The sequence below is a fragment of the Nycticebus coucang genome, chromosome 18 (assembly GCF_027406575.1).
Source record: "Nycticebus coucang isolate mNycCou1 chromosome 18, mNycCou1.pri, whole genome shotgun sequence".
NCBI classification, from domain to species: domain Eukaryota; kingdom Metazoa; phylum Chordata; class Mammalia; order Primates; family Lorisidae; genus Nycticebus; species Nycticebus coucang.
Window position 1 is genome coordinate 17,159,709 of NC_069797.1, and position 16,533 is coordinate 17,176,241.

Consider the following 16,533-nt stretch of genomic DNA (forward strand, 5'->3'; position numbering starts at 1 on the left):
TAATCCCCAAGGATGGATGGGGTGCTGATGTTCTGATCGGCTCTCATTTGCAGACCAGACACTGGCCGTCTGTCCAAGAGAGAGTGCTGATGTGACAAGGGTCACAGAGTAGAAAGTGTGTGGCTGTGGTCCCTTCTGGCTTGCACTGTCCTCTAAATAGAGTGAGGATCTTCCCCAGAGCATTGCTGGCAGGCACGGTCTGTGCAGGCCAGGTTCATATACTTCTGGCTTCCTGAACTTTACTCGCTATTAACCTCTGACCCTCCATCCCCTACACAGAGAAAAGTGCGAAATCATTATTTTGCAGGAATTAGAGTGAAGAGAGAAAAGAGGCAAGAAAAGAAGCTGTTGGTTGCTTAGGTGTGAAATGTCCTGTTGGTTGGACCCCGATAAGGGTTGCTGGTATTGCCCACAGACCAAGGGAGTGACCCCACAAACACCAACACCACAGCCACACTGTCCAAGCAAGGCCAAAGCTCTCAAGCTGCTTGTCCATACCCAAGGAAAACAACACAAAGAAATGACCTTAACACAGAGGCCCAGTTCTGCTTAGACTTTAGCCATTAACTCAGTCCAATAAAGTTTAGAGAAATCATGTAATATCTTTAGATAAAAGGATCACAAAATATATATACATGTATATAATACCATGAAGATATTGCTAAGAAATTTTTCTAGGAAGGTGAAGTAGATGAGAAGAAAGAGGAAATCAAAAAAGAAAAACAGAATAAAAGTATACTTTAAAAAATTAGTTTCAGAGGAACTAAAACTGAGGAATATATTTTGATACTTGTAAAGAACATCTTTGAAAAAACTGCTAATGCTAGGTATTTCTTTTAAATATTAAAAATGTATATAGACTCTTGTTCAAATGTCTAGGACAAAGCAAGCTGATGACTTTTTATAGTGAGAAATAGTTATAATAGATTTAACTGAGTTGAACCCAAGAAGCACCTTTATTAAACTCCATAAATCCTAGCTGGCAATAAATTTGATGTCAGCTTTGGAACTGGGGAGATAAACAACTTATTCCAGAGAAAATACCAGGATAAAAGGTGCTGGGATTATTAGATGGCTTCTGTGACATTTCTGCTTACAAAGGAACCTATTTATTTTCTTTATTAGCAAGAGACGGATACAGGGAAGGAGGTACTTAATAAAGATTAGTTTGAAATCTACAGACCGGCGAGATGGTCAGGGGCAAAGTCTAGTGCTGCAGAGCTGGCTAGGATCAGTCTGCATTAACCCGGGCTTGGAAGAGAGAAATGAATTTTGGAAACACTGAGAAGGAGAAAAATGGATTAAATTCTCACCGACTGAACATTCAGCCAAAGATGACTGCATCTCATGAGAGCCTCCAGGGGTGCCAAGGTCACCTTGCAGAGTCCTGCCATCTGCAACCTTGAGGCTCTCAGCAGACTTTGCTAGGTCCTGTCCAGGCCCCCTGGCCAGTTAGGTTCTAGGATTTCAATGCAGTTTTGAGCTGTGGCTTCCAGGCCTCTACCCCGACTGCCTTTCTGAACTTGTTTCCCTCCTCTCTGTGTGGTGGTGTCTCCTGGAGCTGTGGCTCATGGTAAACCTCTCCTAACTGCTTCAAAGTGACCTTCACCTGCCTCCAGTCTCTCAGAGGACATCTTCATCTCCTGTGGTTCTCTCTGCCTCCATATAACGGTGGTGCTGGGGGGAGGAAGGGGAGCATTTTTCTAGCGTTCTCTGGCTACCTGCAGGCTATTTCTTTCGCAGCTTCATATAAAAACCCTTCCTCATTTAAAGCACGTGTCATCTGGCTGTTTTATCTACATACTTTTATGCTCTCTGCCTCCTACCATCTTTTCAGTGAGACGCACTTTGAATAGGGGCTTCGGGCTTGGTTCCTGTTTCGTCATAACCCTGGTTAACTTTAATGTCAGTATGGGTGACTGAGATGACAGCCAGCCTCGTGCTTCCTCATCCTCCTTAGCTTCAGTGAACTTAACGCTCATTCATTTCTGCTACCAACTCCTGACGGCTGCACCCAGGGCTTTGTCATCCCTGAGGTCTGCCTCGAGTCTGGAACATTATCCTCCCCTGTCCACTCGTGACTGTCACTTCCCACTTCCCGGATTGTACTTTCTCTCACTCCAGTGAAATGTCCAGACTTTGGCTCCTCCATTTTTCCATTTTTTCCAATCTTCACCTTTACTTCTGCCTTTTTTTTTTTTTTTTTAGATGGACCCAGTAATCCCCAATTTGAAGCGTGATCTTACAAAATCCTCAACTCCATTGCCCCTGACACTTCTTTGTTTGTTTCTTTTGTTTTGGAGGCAGAGTCTCACTCTGTTGCCCTGGCTGGAGTACAGTGGGACCAACATAACTCACTGCAACCTGAGCTCATGGGCTCAAGTGATCCTCCTGCCTTAGCCCCCCAGGTAGCCTGGACTATAGGTGTCTGCTACAACACCTGGCTAATTTCTTTTCTTTTTGCAGTAAAGATGGGGTCTCGCTTTTGCTTAGGCTGGTTTCAAACTTCTGAGCTAACAGGATCCTCCTGCCTCAGCCTCCCAGGGTGCTAGGATTGCAGGCCTGAGCCACCACCTGGCTGCCCCCTGCCACTTTAGCCCTATCCAACTTTTGTCAAACCCCAACTCTTGAGTCCAAGCATTAGGAAAAGAGAAAATTAATATTTTTGTTGAATTCTCAACCTCAATGCTATTTGGTACCCTTTCTGTGTGTCCAGAAGCCAGCTTCAGCACACTTAACCCCTCTGTTTTAGGTCTCCTTGTGCACCCACCCTTCTGACTCTCCAGTTCCATGAGGCAGCACCTGCCACCTCGCAGAAACTCTTCCAATTTACTGCCACATTTTCTGCACACCCCCACCTGCTCTCAATCTATCTGTTTCCTCAATCCCATCTCTTTTTGTATCTTCAACCTTTACCTCTGTTTATTCTCCTGCTCCCTGGCACATGAACAAATGAATTTCTGTCACTGAAGAAAACAATATTCCATTAATCTCAAAGCCACTCACTAAACGCTGTACTTGCCCTGGCATAGCCAACTTTTAATGGCCTCTTGAAGAAAAGAGAATGAGGCCAGGAACAATGAAAAAGGGACACAAAGCACAGAATGGATAATCTGGCTACAGAGACACTAACTGGAAACTGTCTGGATACAGCCAGTAGCAGCCTTCCATAATCTCAGTGAGCTCATGATTCTGACTGCAACATTGGAAAGAGAAAAGGGAGACAGCAGAAGGTGAAAAATGCAGCTTCTTCCTGATCACAAGACGGAAATAACAAAATTCATTTTGTCAAAATCAGGTAATCAGACAAGAAGGATAAAGACCAAGCAAGACTGTGCTGCAGAAAAGTTAAAGAAAGTGCAGAGAAGGGGTCTGCAAGAGGGCAGAAAGGGAGGGCCAAAGAGGAAGCTCTGCTTTGAAAGAATGCGATAAAAAGATGTGAAGGAAGGGACCACGTGAGCCGCCTCAAGGTGTCAATGAGCCTTCGTCACCATGCGCCATCATCATCATGATGTGATGCTATTGCACTGTCGGCTTCTCAGAGACTTTTCACATCTGAAATTCCATGTTCATCTTCACAGTAGGTAGGTAGGTATCATGGTTGATTGAAAACAAGGAAGAAGTAGATGAAGCCAAAGCAAACAAGGAAGGGTGGCTCGTTTGGGAAGAAGAAGATGAGAAAGGAGAGAAGAGGTGCAAGGAAGGCACTGCTAGTGGATTAGCCAGAGAGGCGGGCAGGAAGGCAGTGAGGGTGGAAGGGGGTGGCTTTCATGTTAGAACAGAGGCCAAGAAAAATGGAAGGAACTTCCCTCTGCCTCCCATTCTCCCTGTCCTTCTCCATCATAATTGTTGAAGAAGGAAAATTCTAGGGCAGACTGGGTAGCACAAAAACGTTAGAAAAATACAGACTCCTAAGCGGGAAAATTATTTATTAATTGACCTATGGATGAGCTTCAGGGACTTAGGGAAATCCCACAGTCATGTACAGAATTTTGTTTGGCATGGCTGCATGCATTTAGTGGGTAGAGTTAGGACAGGGTAATAAATCTTCAACCTGACTCTTCGGGTTTTAAAGTCCTACCCAGTGTTAAGAACTGACATGTTGAAACAAAGGAATAGAGAAATGAAGCAGTCACGAACATAAATCAAATACCCAAAGATGGGAACGGCTTCCAAGCTTTTTGAGACCCAGATGGGGGAAACAGAGAACCACTTGATAAACGAGTCTGCAAAGCAAGGAGACAGTGAGTTTGGCTGATACATCAGGCCAGGGGACACAGAGAAAGTGTTCAGCTCAGTCACACGGATTCCAAACATGAGACTAGATGCCCATCAGGCAAGTGGATTCAATTCAAGATGTGGGAACCACTGGATGTTGCCAGAATATATATTCTAAATGGGTTAATTAGAAAATAAATCAAAGCATCAGGAATTCAGGGAGGGAGGAAAGGAGAGAGAAAGAGGCACAGGTGCCAAAGTAATCTTTAGCTGATGAACAGCAATATTACTTCTGGTGAGGAAATGCCCATTAAGATTCAGCCACGGACAGGTTTGAGATAACATATTCAAAGACAAATACAGTACAGATTGGGGGTGGTGGTGGTGTCAGTTTGCTTGAGATGACAGAAAGCCTCAAATGACATGATGGAATAGCTGGAGGTCAATTGGCCGAGAACAGTAGGAAATTGCTCATAGACAGGGTTTATAACAGTCCTCCAAAAGCAAAAGTACTGAATGAAAATGAGGAGACAGATCTATCAACGTGAAAGAGCAAAGCCTCCAGGGAGGACGCAAAGAACACAGAACTCTCTAAAGTGTGGAAGTCTGGAATGGCTTATCTGGACAACAGTTTCTTCTGGTTTGTTTGTTAATTCATTCAACAAATATTTACTGAGCACTTCTCTGGACTGGCTATACTGTTAGATGCTGGTGAGAAAATGATGAGCAAATGACACGGTCCCTGACCTCAAGGATATTAGTGACAGCAGGCAGGCAAACATAACTTAAAATGTAAAAGAATGACTAAATTAGGATTGTATTAAATGTTCTAAAGCAAATAAATAGGTGCTATAAGAATGTATCAAGGAGAAGCAAATAGTCTTACAGGGAGGAGGCTGGGAGTGGCTGGTACCTGCAAGATAAGGAGGCAATAGATGGTTGAAAGATTTCAGACAAATGGAAGCATCTGTGAAAATGCTGGAGGTCATGAAGGCTCACGGGTGACTGGGGATCTAAAAGGGCTGGAGGAGAGTGAGCTTGGGGAGAGGGAAGACCCCAGGCTGGGAGGAAAAAGCCAAGCTATTCAGGCCACATGGATCACATGAAAGATACTGGACTTGACCTTTAGAACACCAAGAAGCTACTAGGAAGTCTCTTGTAACACCAAGAGACTCTAGCTTTGCCAACCCCACCCACCTACCCCCAGGCTAGAGTGCAGTGGCATGCTCACACCTCACTGCAACCTCAAACTCTTCCTTGCTCCTGCTTCCCAAGCAGCTGGGATTACAGGTTCAGGCCACCATGCCCAGCTTATTTATTTATTTAGTTTACACACAGGGTCTCACTCTCATTCAGGCCAGTTTCGAGTGATCCTCCTGACTTAGCCTCTCAGACTGCTAGGATTACAGGTGTTAGCCATCATGCCTGGTCCTAAAAATTTTAAGTAGAAGAGAGATAGAATCAGGTTTGAGACTGAGGGAGATGACTCTGGCTCAGGGTGGCAATGGATAGCGGAGATGAATGAGGAGGCTACTGTGATAATCCAGGTGACAGGTAAGGGAGAATCAGACTAGAGAGGCCACAGAGACATTGGAGACAATTAGATGGATTTCAACATATTTAGGAAGTAGAATCAATAGGACCAAGTGTGGTAGGTGGTGGAGGAGATGTCTGACATGACTTATTCGCAGGTTTCTGGCATGAGTGATTTGGTGAACAGTGGTGTCATTTACAAAAAATAACAGAGTGAAATTTCTGGAGCTAAAGAAAGGTGTTACTTCCCTTTGTAACAGCAGACTGAGCCCATGAATGAATAGGACACACCCCTAGTTTCCACGTCACCAAAACAGAAGCAAGGGAAGAACGCCATTCTGCTGTTTTATGATCGCTCAGGAACAAAACTGACTTCTAAAGACAACAGAGTCACGTGTCCAAAAGCCCTGAGTATCGGTCTTTTTGGACCTAGCCTGAAGCATTGTTAGACATTCAAGGATTCAAAATTTTACTTCTCAAGATTTCCTCCTGATTTGTAACAGAAAAAATAAGGAATAAAAAATTGAAAATAAAAGGCATGGTGTGTAAAGACAGTGGGAATAATCCAGAATATCAAGAAAACAAGTCCCAGAATAACAGCTTCCCAGTTGGTTAAGAAACAACTTGTCTCTTATCAGACTAGGATGCCAGTGAACTCTAGGAAGAATGCCTTCAAGAAGATTAAGATGGATTCTTTCAATATAGAGAAAGGAGCTGGTGATAATGGTACATAGGGCATTCACCTCTCTCAAGAAAAAGAAAAGACAATTTGCAACTCCAGGAAAAACTAAATTCTATAAAAGAAATTATCATCATCTGTGAAGCAAACTGAAATTTGACATAATTTTGAACTTCAGTGCTTACAACATTCTTCTCTGAGAGACCCTTAGAGAGTATGACATTGGATTAAAGAGAAGGAAATGTGTTCATATGCATTAGTGCTATTTATTCGTTCTGATGTTTAAAAACTAATCCATAGACTGGGTATACATGAAATTCATGAGGCTAACAGAATAGAATGGCTATGTATTTTTGACTATGTAACAATAAAAGCATAGCTCACTCAGGTTGCGAAATGGAAGGCTTGGCTTACACGGTGGGAAATCAAAAGTAATTATCTGAAATTCATGGAATAAAAAAATGAATTTCACTAACAGTATTTAATCACAGCATATTAAATAGGGGATCTAAATATTTCAATATAGATATCAAAATTTAGAAGGTGTTTGCCAACAATTTATACAATTTAGGTGAAATTGACAAAATCCTAGAAAGTAAAAAATTATTTTAACTGACTCAGAGATAGAGAAAATTTGAATGGATATAACTAGTAAAGGGATTGAACTAGTAATTTTAAAACTTTCTACTCAGAATAGCTCAGCCCCCAAGCTGGGCTTGGTGGTGGTGGGTCTGTAATCCCAGCTACTCAGGAGGCTGAGGCTGGAAGATGCTTGAGTCCAGGAGTCTGAGAATAGCCAGGGCAACATAGTAAGATATATCTTTATTTAAAACAGAAAAGAAAAGAATGGAAAAGAAAAGAAAAGTTCATCCCAGAAGATTTCACCAGGGAATTCTACCAAACATTCGTGAGAATTAATATTAATCCTTTGCAAAATCTTTCAAAAAAAAAAAGCAGAATATTTTCCAACTCATTCTGATATATAGATTACTAGTTATTATTCTGAATACCCAAAACAGACAGTAACATTAAAATAAAAGGAAACAACAGGTCAATATCTCTTGTGAATATATGTATATGCAAATATCCTCAGCAAAATATTAGCAAATTGAATTCTGTAACATGTAAAAAGAATTATATACTAGGTCCAACTGAAATCTCAAGAGTACAAGGTTGGTTTAACTTCCAAAAATCTATAAATGTAATACAACACATAATAAAATAAAGAAAAACTATAATATCACCACAATAGATGCAGAAAAAGCATTGACAAAAATTTAACATCTTTTTACAATTAAAACAAGAAAAACACAACAAAATAGAAGTAGAAGGCAACTTTCTGAATTTGATAAGGGGCAACTATTCATGTGAAAAATCCACAGCTAACATCATATTTACCAATGAAGACTGAACTTTTCCTCTAAGGTCAGAAATAAGACAAAGCTGACCAAATTTGTCACTACTGTTTAACAGTGTACTGGAAATTTTAGGCAGGGCAATTAGGCAAAAAAAAAAAAGAAATAACGAGGCATCCATACTGGAAAGGAAGAAGTAAAACCATTGCTATTTGCAGATGATGTGGTCTTGTATCTAGAAAATACTGAGGAATTCACCAAAAGATATTAGAACTAATAAACAAACTAATAAGTTCAGTAAATTTGCAGGATAAAAGATCAATATACAAAAATTCACTAGCAATGAAACTGAAATTAAGAAAACAATTCCATTTCCAAAAAAGTCTAAAAGAAAAAACTTAGGAGAAAATCTGACAAAAGAAGAGCAAAATTTGTACACTAAAACTATAAAACACTGTTAACACTGTCTCAAAAATAATAATAATAAAAAAAGATAGTCCATGTTCATGGGTCAGACTTAACATTGTTAAGATGGCAACACTCTGTAAATTGATCTGCATATTCAGGGTAACACTTACGAAATCCGAGAGACATTTATTTTATTTTTTGCAGAAAGCGACAAGCTAATCCTAAAATTTATATTAAAATTCAAGAGACCTGGAAGGGCTGAAACAATTAAGAAAATAACAAAGTTGTAGGACTCATATTTCTTACTTACTACAAAGCTGCAGTATTCAAAACGGTTACTGGCATACAGATGGACACATGGATTAATGGAATAGAATAATCCAGAAATAAACTGATACTTTAATGGTCAATTTATTTTTGACAAGAGTTTTAAGACAATTCAATCAGGAAAGAAGTTTTTTATACAAATGGTACAGGGACGATTGGAAACCCACATGGCAAAGGACAAAGAGGGACCTCTTCCTCAGACCACACATAAACATTGACTTAAAATGGATCGTAGTCCTAAATGTAATAGCTAAAAATTAAACTCTTCAAAGAAAACAAAGGAGAGTAAAGCTTTGTGATCCTCCTGAGTTAGGCATTACTTTTTTAGGTATAATACCAAGGAGAAAGTGAAAAGGAAAAAAATAGATGAATTGATTTCAACAAAAATAAAAACTTTGTGCTTCAAAGAAGACCATTGAGAAAGTGAACAGAACATCACACAGTGGGGCCGGGCATGGTGGTTCACTCCTGTAATCCCAGCACTCTGGTTGGCTGAGGCAGGTGGACTGCCTGAGCATACAGGTTGGAGACCAGCTTGAGCAAGAGCGAGACCCAATCTCTAAAAATAGCCAGGCTTTGTGGTGGGTGCCTGTAGTCCCAGTTACTTGGGAGGGTGAGGCAAGAGATTCACTTGAGCCTAAGAGTTGGAGGTTGCTCTGAGATGTGATGCCACAGCACTCTACCCAGGGTGACAGAGTGAGACTGTCTCAAAAACAAAACAAAACAAAACAAAACAAAAACCACAGAATGAGATAAAACGTTTGCAAATCACATATCTGATAAGAAACTTGTATCCAGAATATATAAAGACCTCCTACAACTCACAAATAACCTAATTTTAAAATTGAGCAAAGAATTTGAATAGACATTTCTTGAAAGAGGACAAATATATAAATGTCCTATAGGGACATAACAGAGTGACAAGCTTCACTGGGGAAAGGTGACTCCAAACCGCAGTGAGCTGCCACTCCCTACTCACGGTGGTGGTTGCAATTAAAAGACGGACAATAACAAAGGTTGACAAAGGTGTGGAGAAATCGGAACTTGCATATTGCTGGTAAAATGGTACAGCTGTTCCTCAAAGAGTTAAACATAAAGTTAGCACACAACCCAGCAATTCCCTGCTCAGGCAGTATACTCCAGAGAATGGAGAACATATGCCCATACAAAAGCTTGTACATGAATGGTCACGGGAGCAGCATACACAGCAGATGCCTACCGACTGAGGAACAGAGAGATAAGCTGTGGTGTAGCCATGGCACAGATATTCTCCAGCCATGAAAAGGATTGCAGTTCTCAGACGTTCTAAGACATGGCTGAACCTTGGAAACATGATGCTGAATGAAAGAAAGTGCATTCTGTATGATTTAATTTATATCAAATTTCCAGAATAGACAAATATTTAGAGGCAGAAAGTAAATTGATGGCTGACTAGGGCTGAGGTGGTGGTGGGATGCAATGGGGTGTGATTGCTAGTGGGTATAGGATTTCTTTGAGGGGAAACATTTTTTAAAATTAAATGCACATTAATTAGTGAATAAGAAAATTCTTTTCATTATACACATCTTATCCATTCTTTAGGGCCCAGTTAGCTTTATCTCACCTCCCCCAAAGCACAAAACAGATGCTGTATTTCCATTTATCCCATCATGAATATAGAATGACTGTTCATGGGTTTGTATTACATGGTGTGAATTCTTTAAAGAACTTGTTATATAAACACCTGTTGGGTTATTTATTTAACTTTGCAAAATGTAGAAGTTTTGTCAGTTTTATAGTTTGATGAACTACTCATTTGATTATCCCCTCATTTCCACGTATAAATAAATACATTTACTGAGTGCCCATCACATGAAAAGCACAGTGTTAGGGGTGGTGGTGGGGTGGGAGGCACTAAGGCAGAAACCACACCTGATTCCCAAGGAGCCCCCACACATAGCGACACACAGCAGTTGCTAGACAATAACAATATGGCATAAAGATAGGGTGGTCTAGGAGAACATCCGGGGGAAATTTGGCACACTGGCTTTCAAGAAGGGCTCCCTGGAGGAGGTGACATTGAAGTCAGTATCTGAAGGATGAGTAGAGGCTGGCCTGGTGATGGAGATACAGGAGTGGAAATAGCCTATTTTAGAGAACGGAAAGCAATTAAATGTGACGGCTGCAGTGCACGGTGAGAGAGAGGGAAGTAGGGAAACACAGTGGGCAGAATAACCAGCCCCCAAAGATGTCCATGCCCTAGTCCCAGGAGCCTGAGAGTATGTTACTTTACATGGCAAAAAGGGACGCTACAGATGTGGTTAAAATAAGCATTTGGAGGGCGGCGCCTGTGGCTCAGTGAGTGGGGCGCCGGCCCCATATGCCGAGGGTGGCAGGTTCAAACCCAGCCCCGGCCAAACTGCAACAACAACAAAAAAAAAAATAGCAGGGCATTGTGGCAGGTGCCTGTAGTCCCAGCTGCTTGGGAGGCTGAGGCAAGAGAATTGCGTAAGCCCAAGAGTTAGAGGTTGCTGTGAGCCGTGTGACGCCACGGCACTCTACCCGAGGGCGGTACAGTGAGACTCTGTCTCTACAAAAAAAAAAAAAAAAAAAAAATAAGCATTTGGAGATTCAGAGATTATCAAAATGGATTATTAGGGCGGCCCAATGTAATCATAAGCATCCTTAAAGGAACAGAGATGGATCTAGCCTCCAGTCTGGTAAGATTATAAATGTCCGCTGTTTTAAGCGTCTGACTTTGTGGTCATTTGTTATGGCAGCCATAGGAACTAGCACGGGAACTAGGCTGGAGGAATAGGGAGGACAAGGCACATGAAGTCTTTTTTTCTTTTGTTATTTATTTATTTATTTTTTGAGAAGGAAAGATAAGTTTATTACTTTGCTGGCAAAGAGGAAAATGGCAGACAATGGTCTCAAAACCCAAACTCCTGCTTCTGAGCTGAAGCCCAGAGCTGACATAAAGCCATTTGAGAGTGATAGGGGCCCGAGAAAGGACTGTACTAGTATTTCAGAAAGATCACTCTGGCTAGACTCCAAGGGATGGCTGAGGTGGCGTGGAGGGGACGCCTCTTCATGGGACTGTTGCTGTGGGCTCTGCCTTGTGTAGCCCAGACCAGCCCTTCCTCTCTCTGCTAGGTGACCTGTGTTTCTGCAGAGACCCTGACTTCTGTGTGTTGCAAATACCAGGTATTGCATGATGACCCTTGAATCCAGAAAAGAGAAAGTGACACGTGGGAAAGATGATGGGGCATGGGGCTGATGCATGACCAGGCTCCAAGAGGAGGCCTTTCTCACCTTGATTCTCCACATCCTTCAGAGGGTCCACCCCTGGGGAGAGGATGAAGAACATGGGAGTGGCCGGTCCTGATTCTTCAAATGAGGTTGCAAAATCGAGCGCTCTCCCCACAACATATTTACTTCCCAACTTTTCCTCTACAAAATCTCTGCCAGAAAAAAAAAAGTACATATATATGATGTATGTCCATTAGTTGAAAAATAATTACATTGAGAAATGGAGGCCTATAGAAATAAAGGCCGTGCTCAAGGTCAGAGACTAAGGCAGTTACAGAGCTCAGGACATATCAAGTTCACTGCTTATTAAGTCCAAACTTAACCATGTCCTGCTAGTTACGAGGCTGTTCACCCGGATCGAGGCCTCTTCTGAACACCCATCCTCCCAGTCCACCGCTGATGCCCTCCTGAGAGCCTGGGGTCTTCTCACATCATCCATCTGTCAGGAGACTGTCAGGGCTGATGTCTTCTGAAAGCTCGTTGGCAGCTGAATCCTGACTGTCGTCTAGCCCACCCCGAGACCCTACAGCGCTTATGTTTCATCACTCTGTCTCCTTTCATCTCACTCTACTTACTGCAGTTTCCTTCCAAAGTGTCTCTTTTTTATGCCCAACAGATGCTTACAGCCGTAACTACTTCCTGAGTGTCTGGTCCAACTCGTGAGCCAAACTGAGCCTTCCACTCTCCCTAAGGACCTGATTTTCCTGGCAGCCTTTTCAGATGGACTTGTACTCCTACACCTGACATCCTTGAGGGCTGGCAGGTGGGATTGCTGTTTCCAAACCATTTCTTCTCTTATGATGACCTTGAGGCTCATGTCCCCTGGTGGTGTCACCATGGCCCCTGCACATCTGTCATCTGTTCCCCTCCTGGTCACTCTGTTCCTTCGCTGACTTTCTCTCCTTTAGCTGGGGTGACAGCAACCGTGTGGAAGACAACCTTCTAGATTATTAGTGACATCAACCCAAGTGATCTGTGTTTTTCCCCCACCCTCACTGTTCAGCCACCTAATTTTGTGGCCACACCCTCGCCTTTGTAACTGCTTGGGAATTTTTCTATGTTTGAAAACATAAATGGAATCACCCTGCTCTTTGACTGAAACCTCTTATCCTTACAGTTCTTTTTGACAATTTACCCTGGCTTCACCTGCTTTTTACCTGTATTGGTGCTGCAACAGAGGCTGGAGTTTCAGTGTCTTGGCCTCCTGGGTATTTGTCTGTCATCCCCTTATTATCGTCACTTATTCCTATCCAGCATAGACTCCCTGGTCTACAACTTCTTTTGTTTTTTTTAAATAACTTTATTGGGTATAACTGACATATCATAAGATTTACCTACTGTAAGTATGCTAGTCCATGATTTTTAATAAATTTAACAAATTGTACAATCTTCACCATTCTCCAGTTTTAGAACATTTTCGTCACACCGATGAAGACTCCTTGGGCCCATTTAGTTAATTCCTATTCCCAGCCCCAGGAAGAGGAATCACAGATCTGCTTGCTGCCTCTACAGATCATGTGGCCTATGACTTGCGATCTTTCTCTTGCCTGTATTCCCAACTCCCTTACCTAATTCTTTTTTTTTTTTTTTGTAGAGACAGAGTCTCACTGTACCACCCTCGGGTAGAGTGCCGTGGTGTCACACGCTAATTCTTATCCCAACACAGCAACATGAAATGACTCAAGCTCTGGATCAGCTCTGCCTCTGCCTCTGCGCCTCTGGGGAACACCTTCCCAGGGTGAAGATTAGTGCCAGCACAAATGCAGTATGGTGGCTGCTCTCAATGCTACCTGGAATTTGGGTTTCCCCATCAGTCTTTTCTCCCACTTTTTCACAGATCCTATTTTAGATTTCTCCACTCTCTGCAAACATCCAAGCCCACCACATGCAACTGATGACCTTGTTTCCTTCTCAGAGAAAGCAGAAGCTGGGGGGGAAGTCATTCTCAGTGTCCTGCCATATGCTTACCACCTTCCCTGTGGCCACACCCACTTCTCTCCCCCTTGTTTGCCACAGTGTACACAGAGCAATGGGACTCACAGGATTACTGACGCCAGTGTACACAGAGCAATGGGACTCACAGGATTACTGACGTAGGTGTAAAGGTTCCCAGTATTGTACACACATGCCCTGCTAGCTTGGCAGTCAAGACTGCCCTTGCTCCAGCCTATTCCTGGCCTCCCACCACCCTGCTCCCTACCGCATGGCATAGGTCATCCGGTCAGGCCGCATGGCTCTCATCATGCAGAGACGGTGCAGAGCTGTCTTGCTCTTCCACTCCTGGGGGAACTTCTCCTTCTCAGGACATTCTGACTCCACAAACTTTTTCCAGCTCTTGGCAGATCCTTCAATGTCCCGATCCAGGTTACAGAATTCTTCCATTGATGAAAGGGCCTGGGAAATTCCAGAGAATAGTGCTCTGAATAGTGCAATTTCTTCAAGAAGTTGCCATTCACATTGTCTTGGAGGTTGAGAGACAAGCAGTTATATACACAATTTTGTCTCATTTATATTCTCATCTGGAGCCTCAAATCTTCCCCCAGGGAAAATCAAGGAAGAGGAAAGTTATTGATTAGCTCATTCTCAGCAAACTTCCCCAGTAATAGGCAAGATTTAGCAAATAAAATGTTTGGAATGTTATTAGCAGCAGAGACTGAGCCCTACTTGCTTGCAGCATTTCACGTGGAAAGGAGGGACAGGAAGACTCATTTTGGTCACATAGCCTGGATGCCTCATGCAGGCAGAATGTGGGCTGAAGACCCCATTCTTGGCAAGGGAAAACACCCCCAGAAAAAGGGGAAAAAGGAAAGTCAGCTAGTTACTTTTAAACCAACGGCTGCTAAATTTCTTATCTGAGCAAGTTTCCTGCTTTTCCTAGAAGCCTGGTCTATTGGGGATACAGCTTGCAATCACCCCTGCTAGGTCTGTAAACACTCTGAAGGAATAATGGCTACAGAGGAAGCTGTGTGCATGGCCTAGCAAGAAACATTAACTAGGCCGTCCCCTGCCTGGTTAACAGTCAAAGCAAACATCCATTGTGGAGATTTATATTTGGCTGGGGCCCTGAAATATGGGTAGGAGGGCTTATACCTCTTATTGCAGAGAAAAACCTCCTGTGGTAGTGATGAGAGAAAAATTCCTCTTTCCCACCAATTCTTCAGAGGAGAGTGACGCCAGTGGCATTTGACTCTACAGTGAAGTAGTGGGTATTTAACAATCCCCTAGGAATCTGTGTGTGACCACAGACAGAAGGCTGCCCCCGCACAAGGCTCAGGTTCCGGATTTCTCAAGACTGCTCAGACCCTTAAAGTTAATGATTATAGAAACAATAGAAGCTGATATGCACACTCAGATAAACTGCTGGCATCTTCGTTCCCTTCCTCAGCTTACCCTCTGGGTTAATGAGCAAAAAGCCTTCACTAAAAGCTGAGTGGAACTGACACTCTGGGCCACCATTGGAACCCCACAAATGGGCGGTGGTCCCCTTTGAAAATTCTATTCTGTGTGTTTTGTCTCTTCTCTCTCATCATTTCTAACCTTACATTTCTTCAGTTGACCACTGCCAGATCCACAGGTCTTAATGGACCCTTCCTCCAGGTGGGACCCCAGCAACCTAAAATCACTGATTTTCCCCTTTCCACACCAAACTCATTCTGCCCCCCAACCTGTTAGTTCCTTCTTTCAAAATGTCTCTAAAATCATCCATGGGCTTTATATTCATGCCAACTCTTAAAATTTCCATAGGTTGTCTATTTCTATAAGTATTAAGTCCAAATGCATCACCTGGCAACCAGACCTCTTCATTTGGTGCCTCCCTTGAATCTGTCCGGCCAACCAGGCATCCTGTTCCACTCTGTCCAAGCTTATCTGCCCCCAGCCTTAGAACGTGCATGGCTCATTCCCAGCTCAGTCCTTTGTTCATGCTACCTCCAACATATGTAGATTCTGTTCTCTTCTCTACCAAATTTTACTTCTTCTTTTTCTTTTGTCAGCATAATTATTACTTATTAAAGTTCTACAAGTCCTAAAATCTGCAACTTCCCTTGGGTACATCTTCCCTTTCCTAGACCATGTAAACCTCCTGTCCTTCTATAGACCACAAAGAGCTCCTCACAGTGTTGACATCCTTAATGAAGAGTCTCCCTTAATTTATGGATGTTTGACCGCTGACAGCTTTTAAGCCTGTCCTTCCCCTTTCCCTTCTTCCCAGCTGGTGCTTCCTCCCTCCACTCCCTCCACTGGTGCTGGATGGAGTTCCCATGCACACAAACCCTCACCTGGCCCCACTCCCTGACCACTATGAAAACACCCAGCCAGCTTCCTTCCCTGGCTCTCCCCAGCCAATTTGCAGACTGCCTATGAGCTCTCCTGCTCTGCCTAGAAAGCCTCAATGTCTGAGCAATAAACTTTTTCACATCCATATGATGTGTATGTGGCATCATGAGTCTGGATGTTAGAACTAAATTTTGAGTGTGGGGGCTTCATCCTTTTTTTTCAGAGAGCCCACATCAACGTCACTCACTTAGAAATTACCTGCTGTCTTGGCATCAAGGCTCAACTCTGCCTCTATATATGGTTTCACCAATGAGATTAAATATCAGACTGTGTGTCTAAAGCCCTTCTGATGGTGCCATGAATTTTAAGGAGCCCAAAACATTTTTGTTATTTATTGAATTTATCCATTCATTCCTCTATTCTTTCAACATTCACTGAAGGCCTACT

At 42.7% G+C, this 16,533-nt stretch overlaps 1 protein-coding gene across 1 annotated transcript in view; it reads right to left on the reverse strand.

Moving 5' to 3' along the window:
* Positions 1 to 16,533, reverse strand: part of DNAH9 (dynein axonemal heavy chain 9) — a 377,510-nt gene that overhangs the window by 44,999 nt on the left and 315,978 nt on the right. The window contains exons 60-61 of the mRNA XM_053569797.1: positions 14,012 to 14,205; positions 11,815 to 11,963 (exon numbers count right to left, since the gene is read on the reverse strand). Coding sequence (XP_053425772.1) covers positions 11,815 to 11,963; positions 14,012 to 14,205 — 343 coding nt within the window. The remainder of the gene's footprint in view (positions 1 to 11,814; positions 11,964 to 14,011; positions 14,206 to 16,533) is intronic.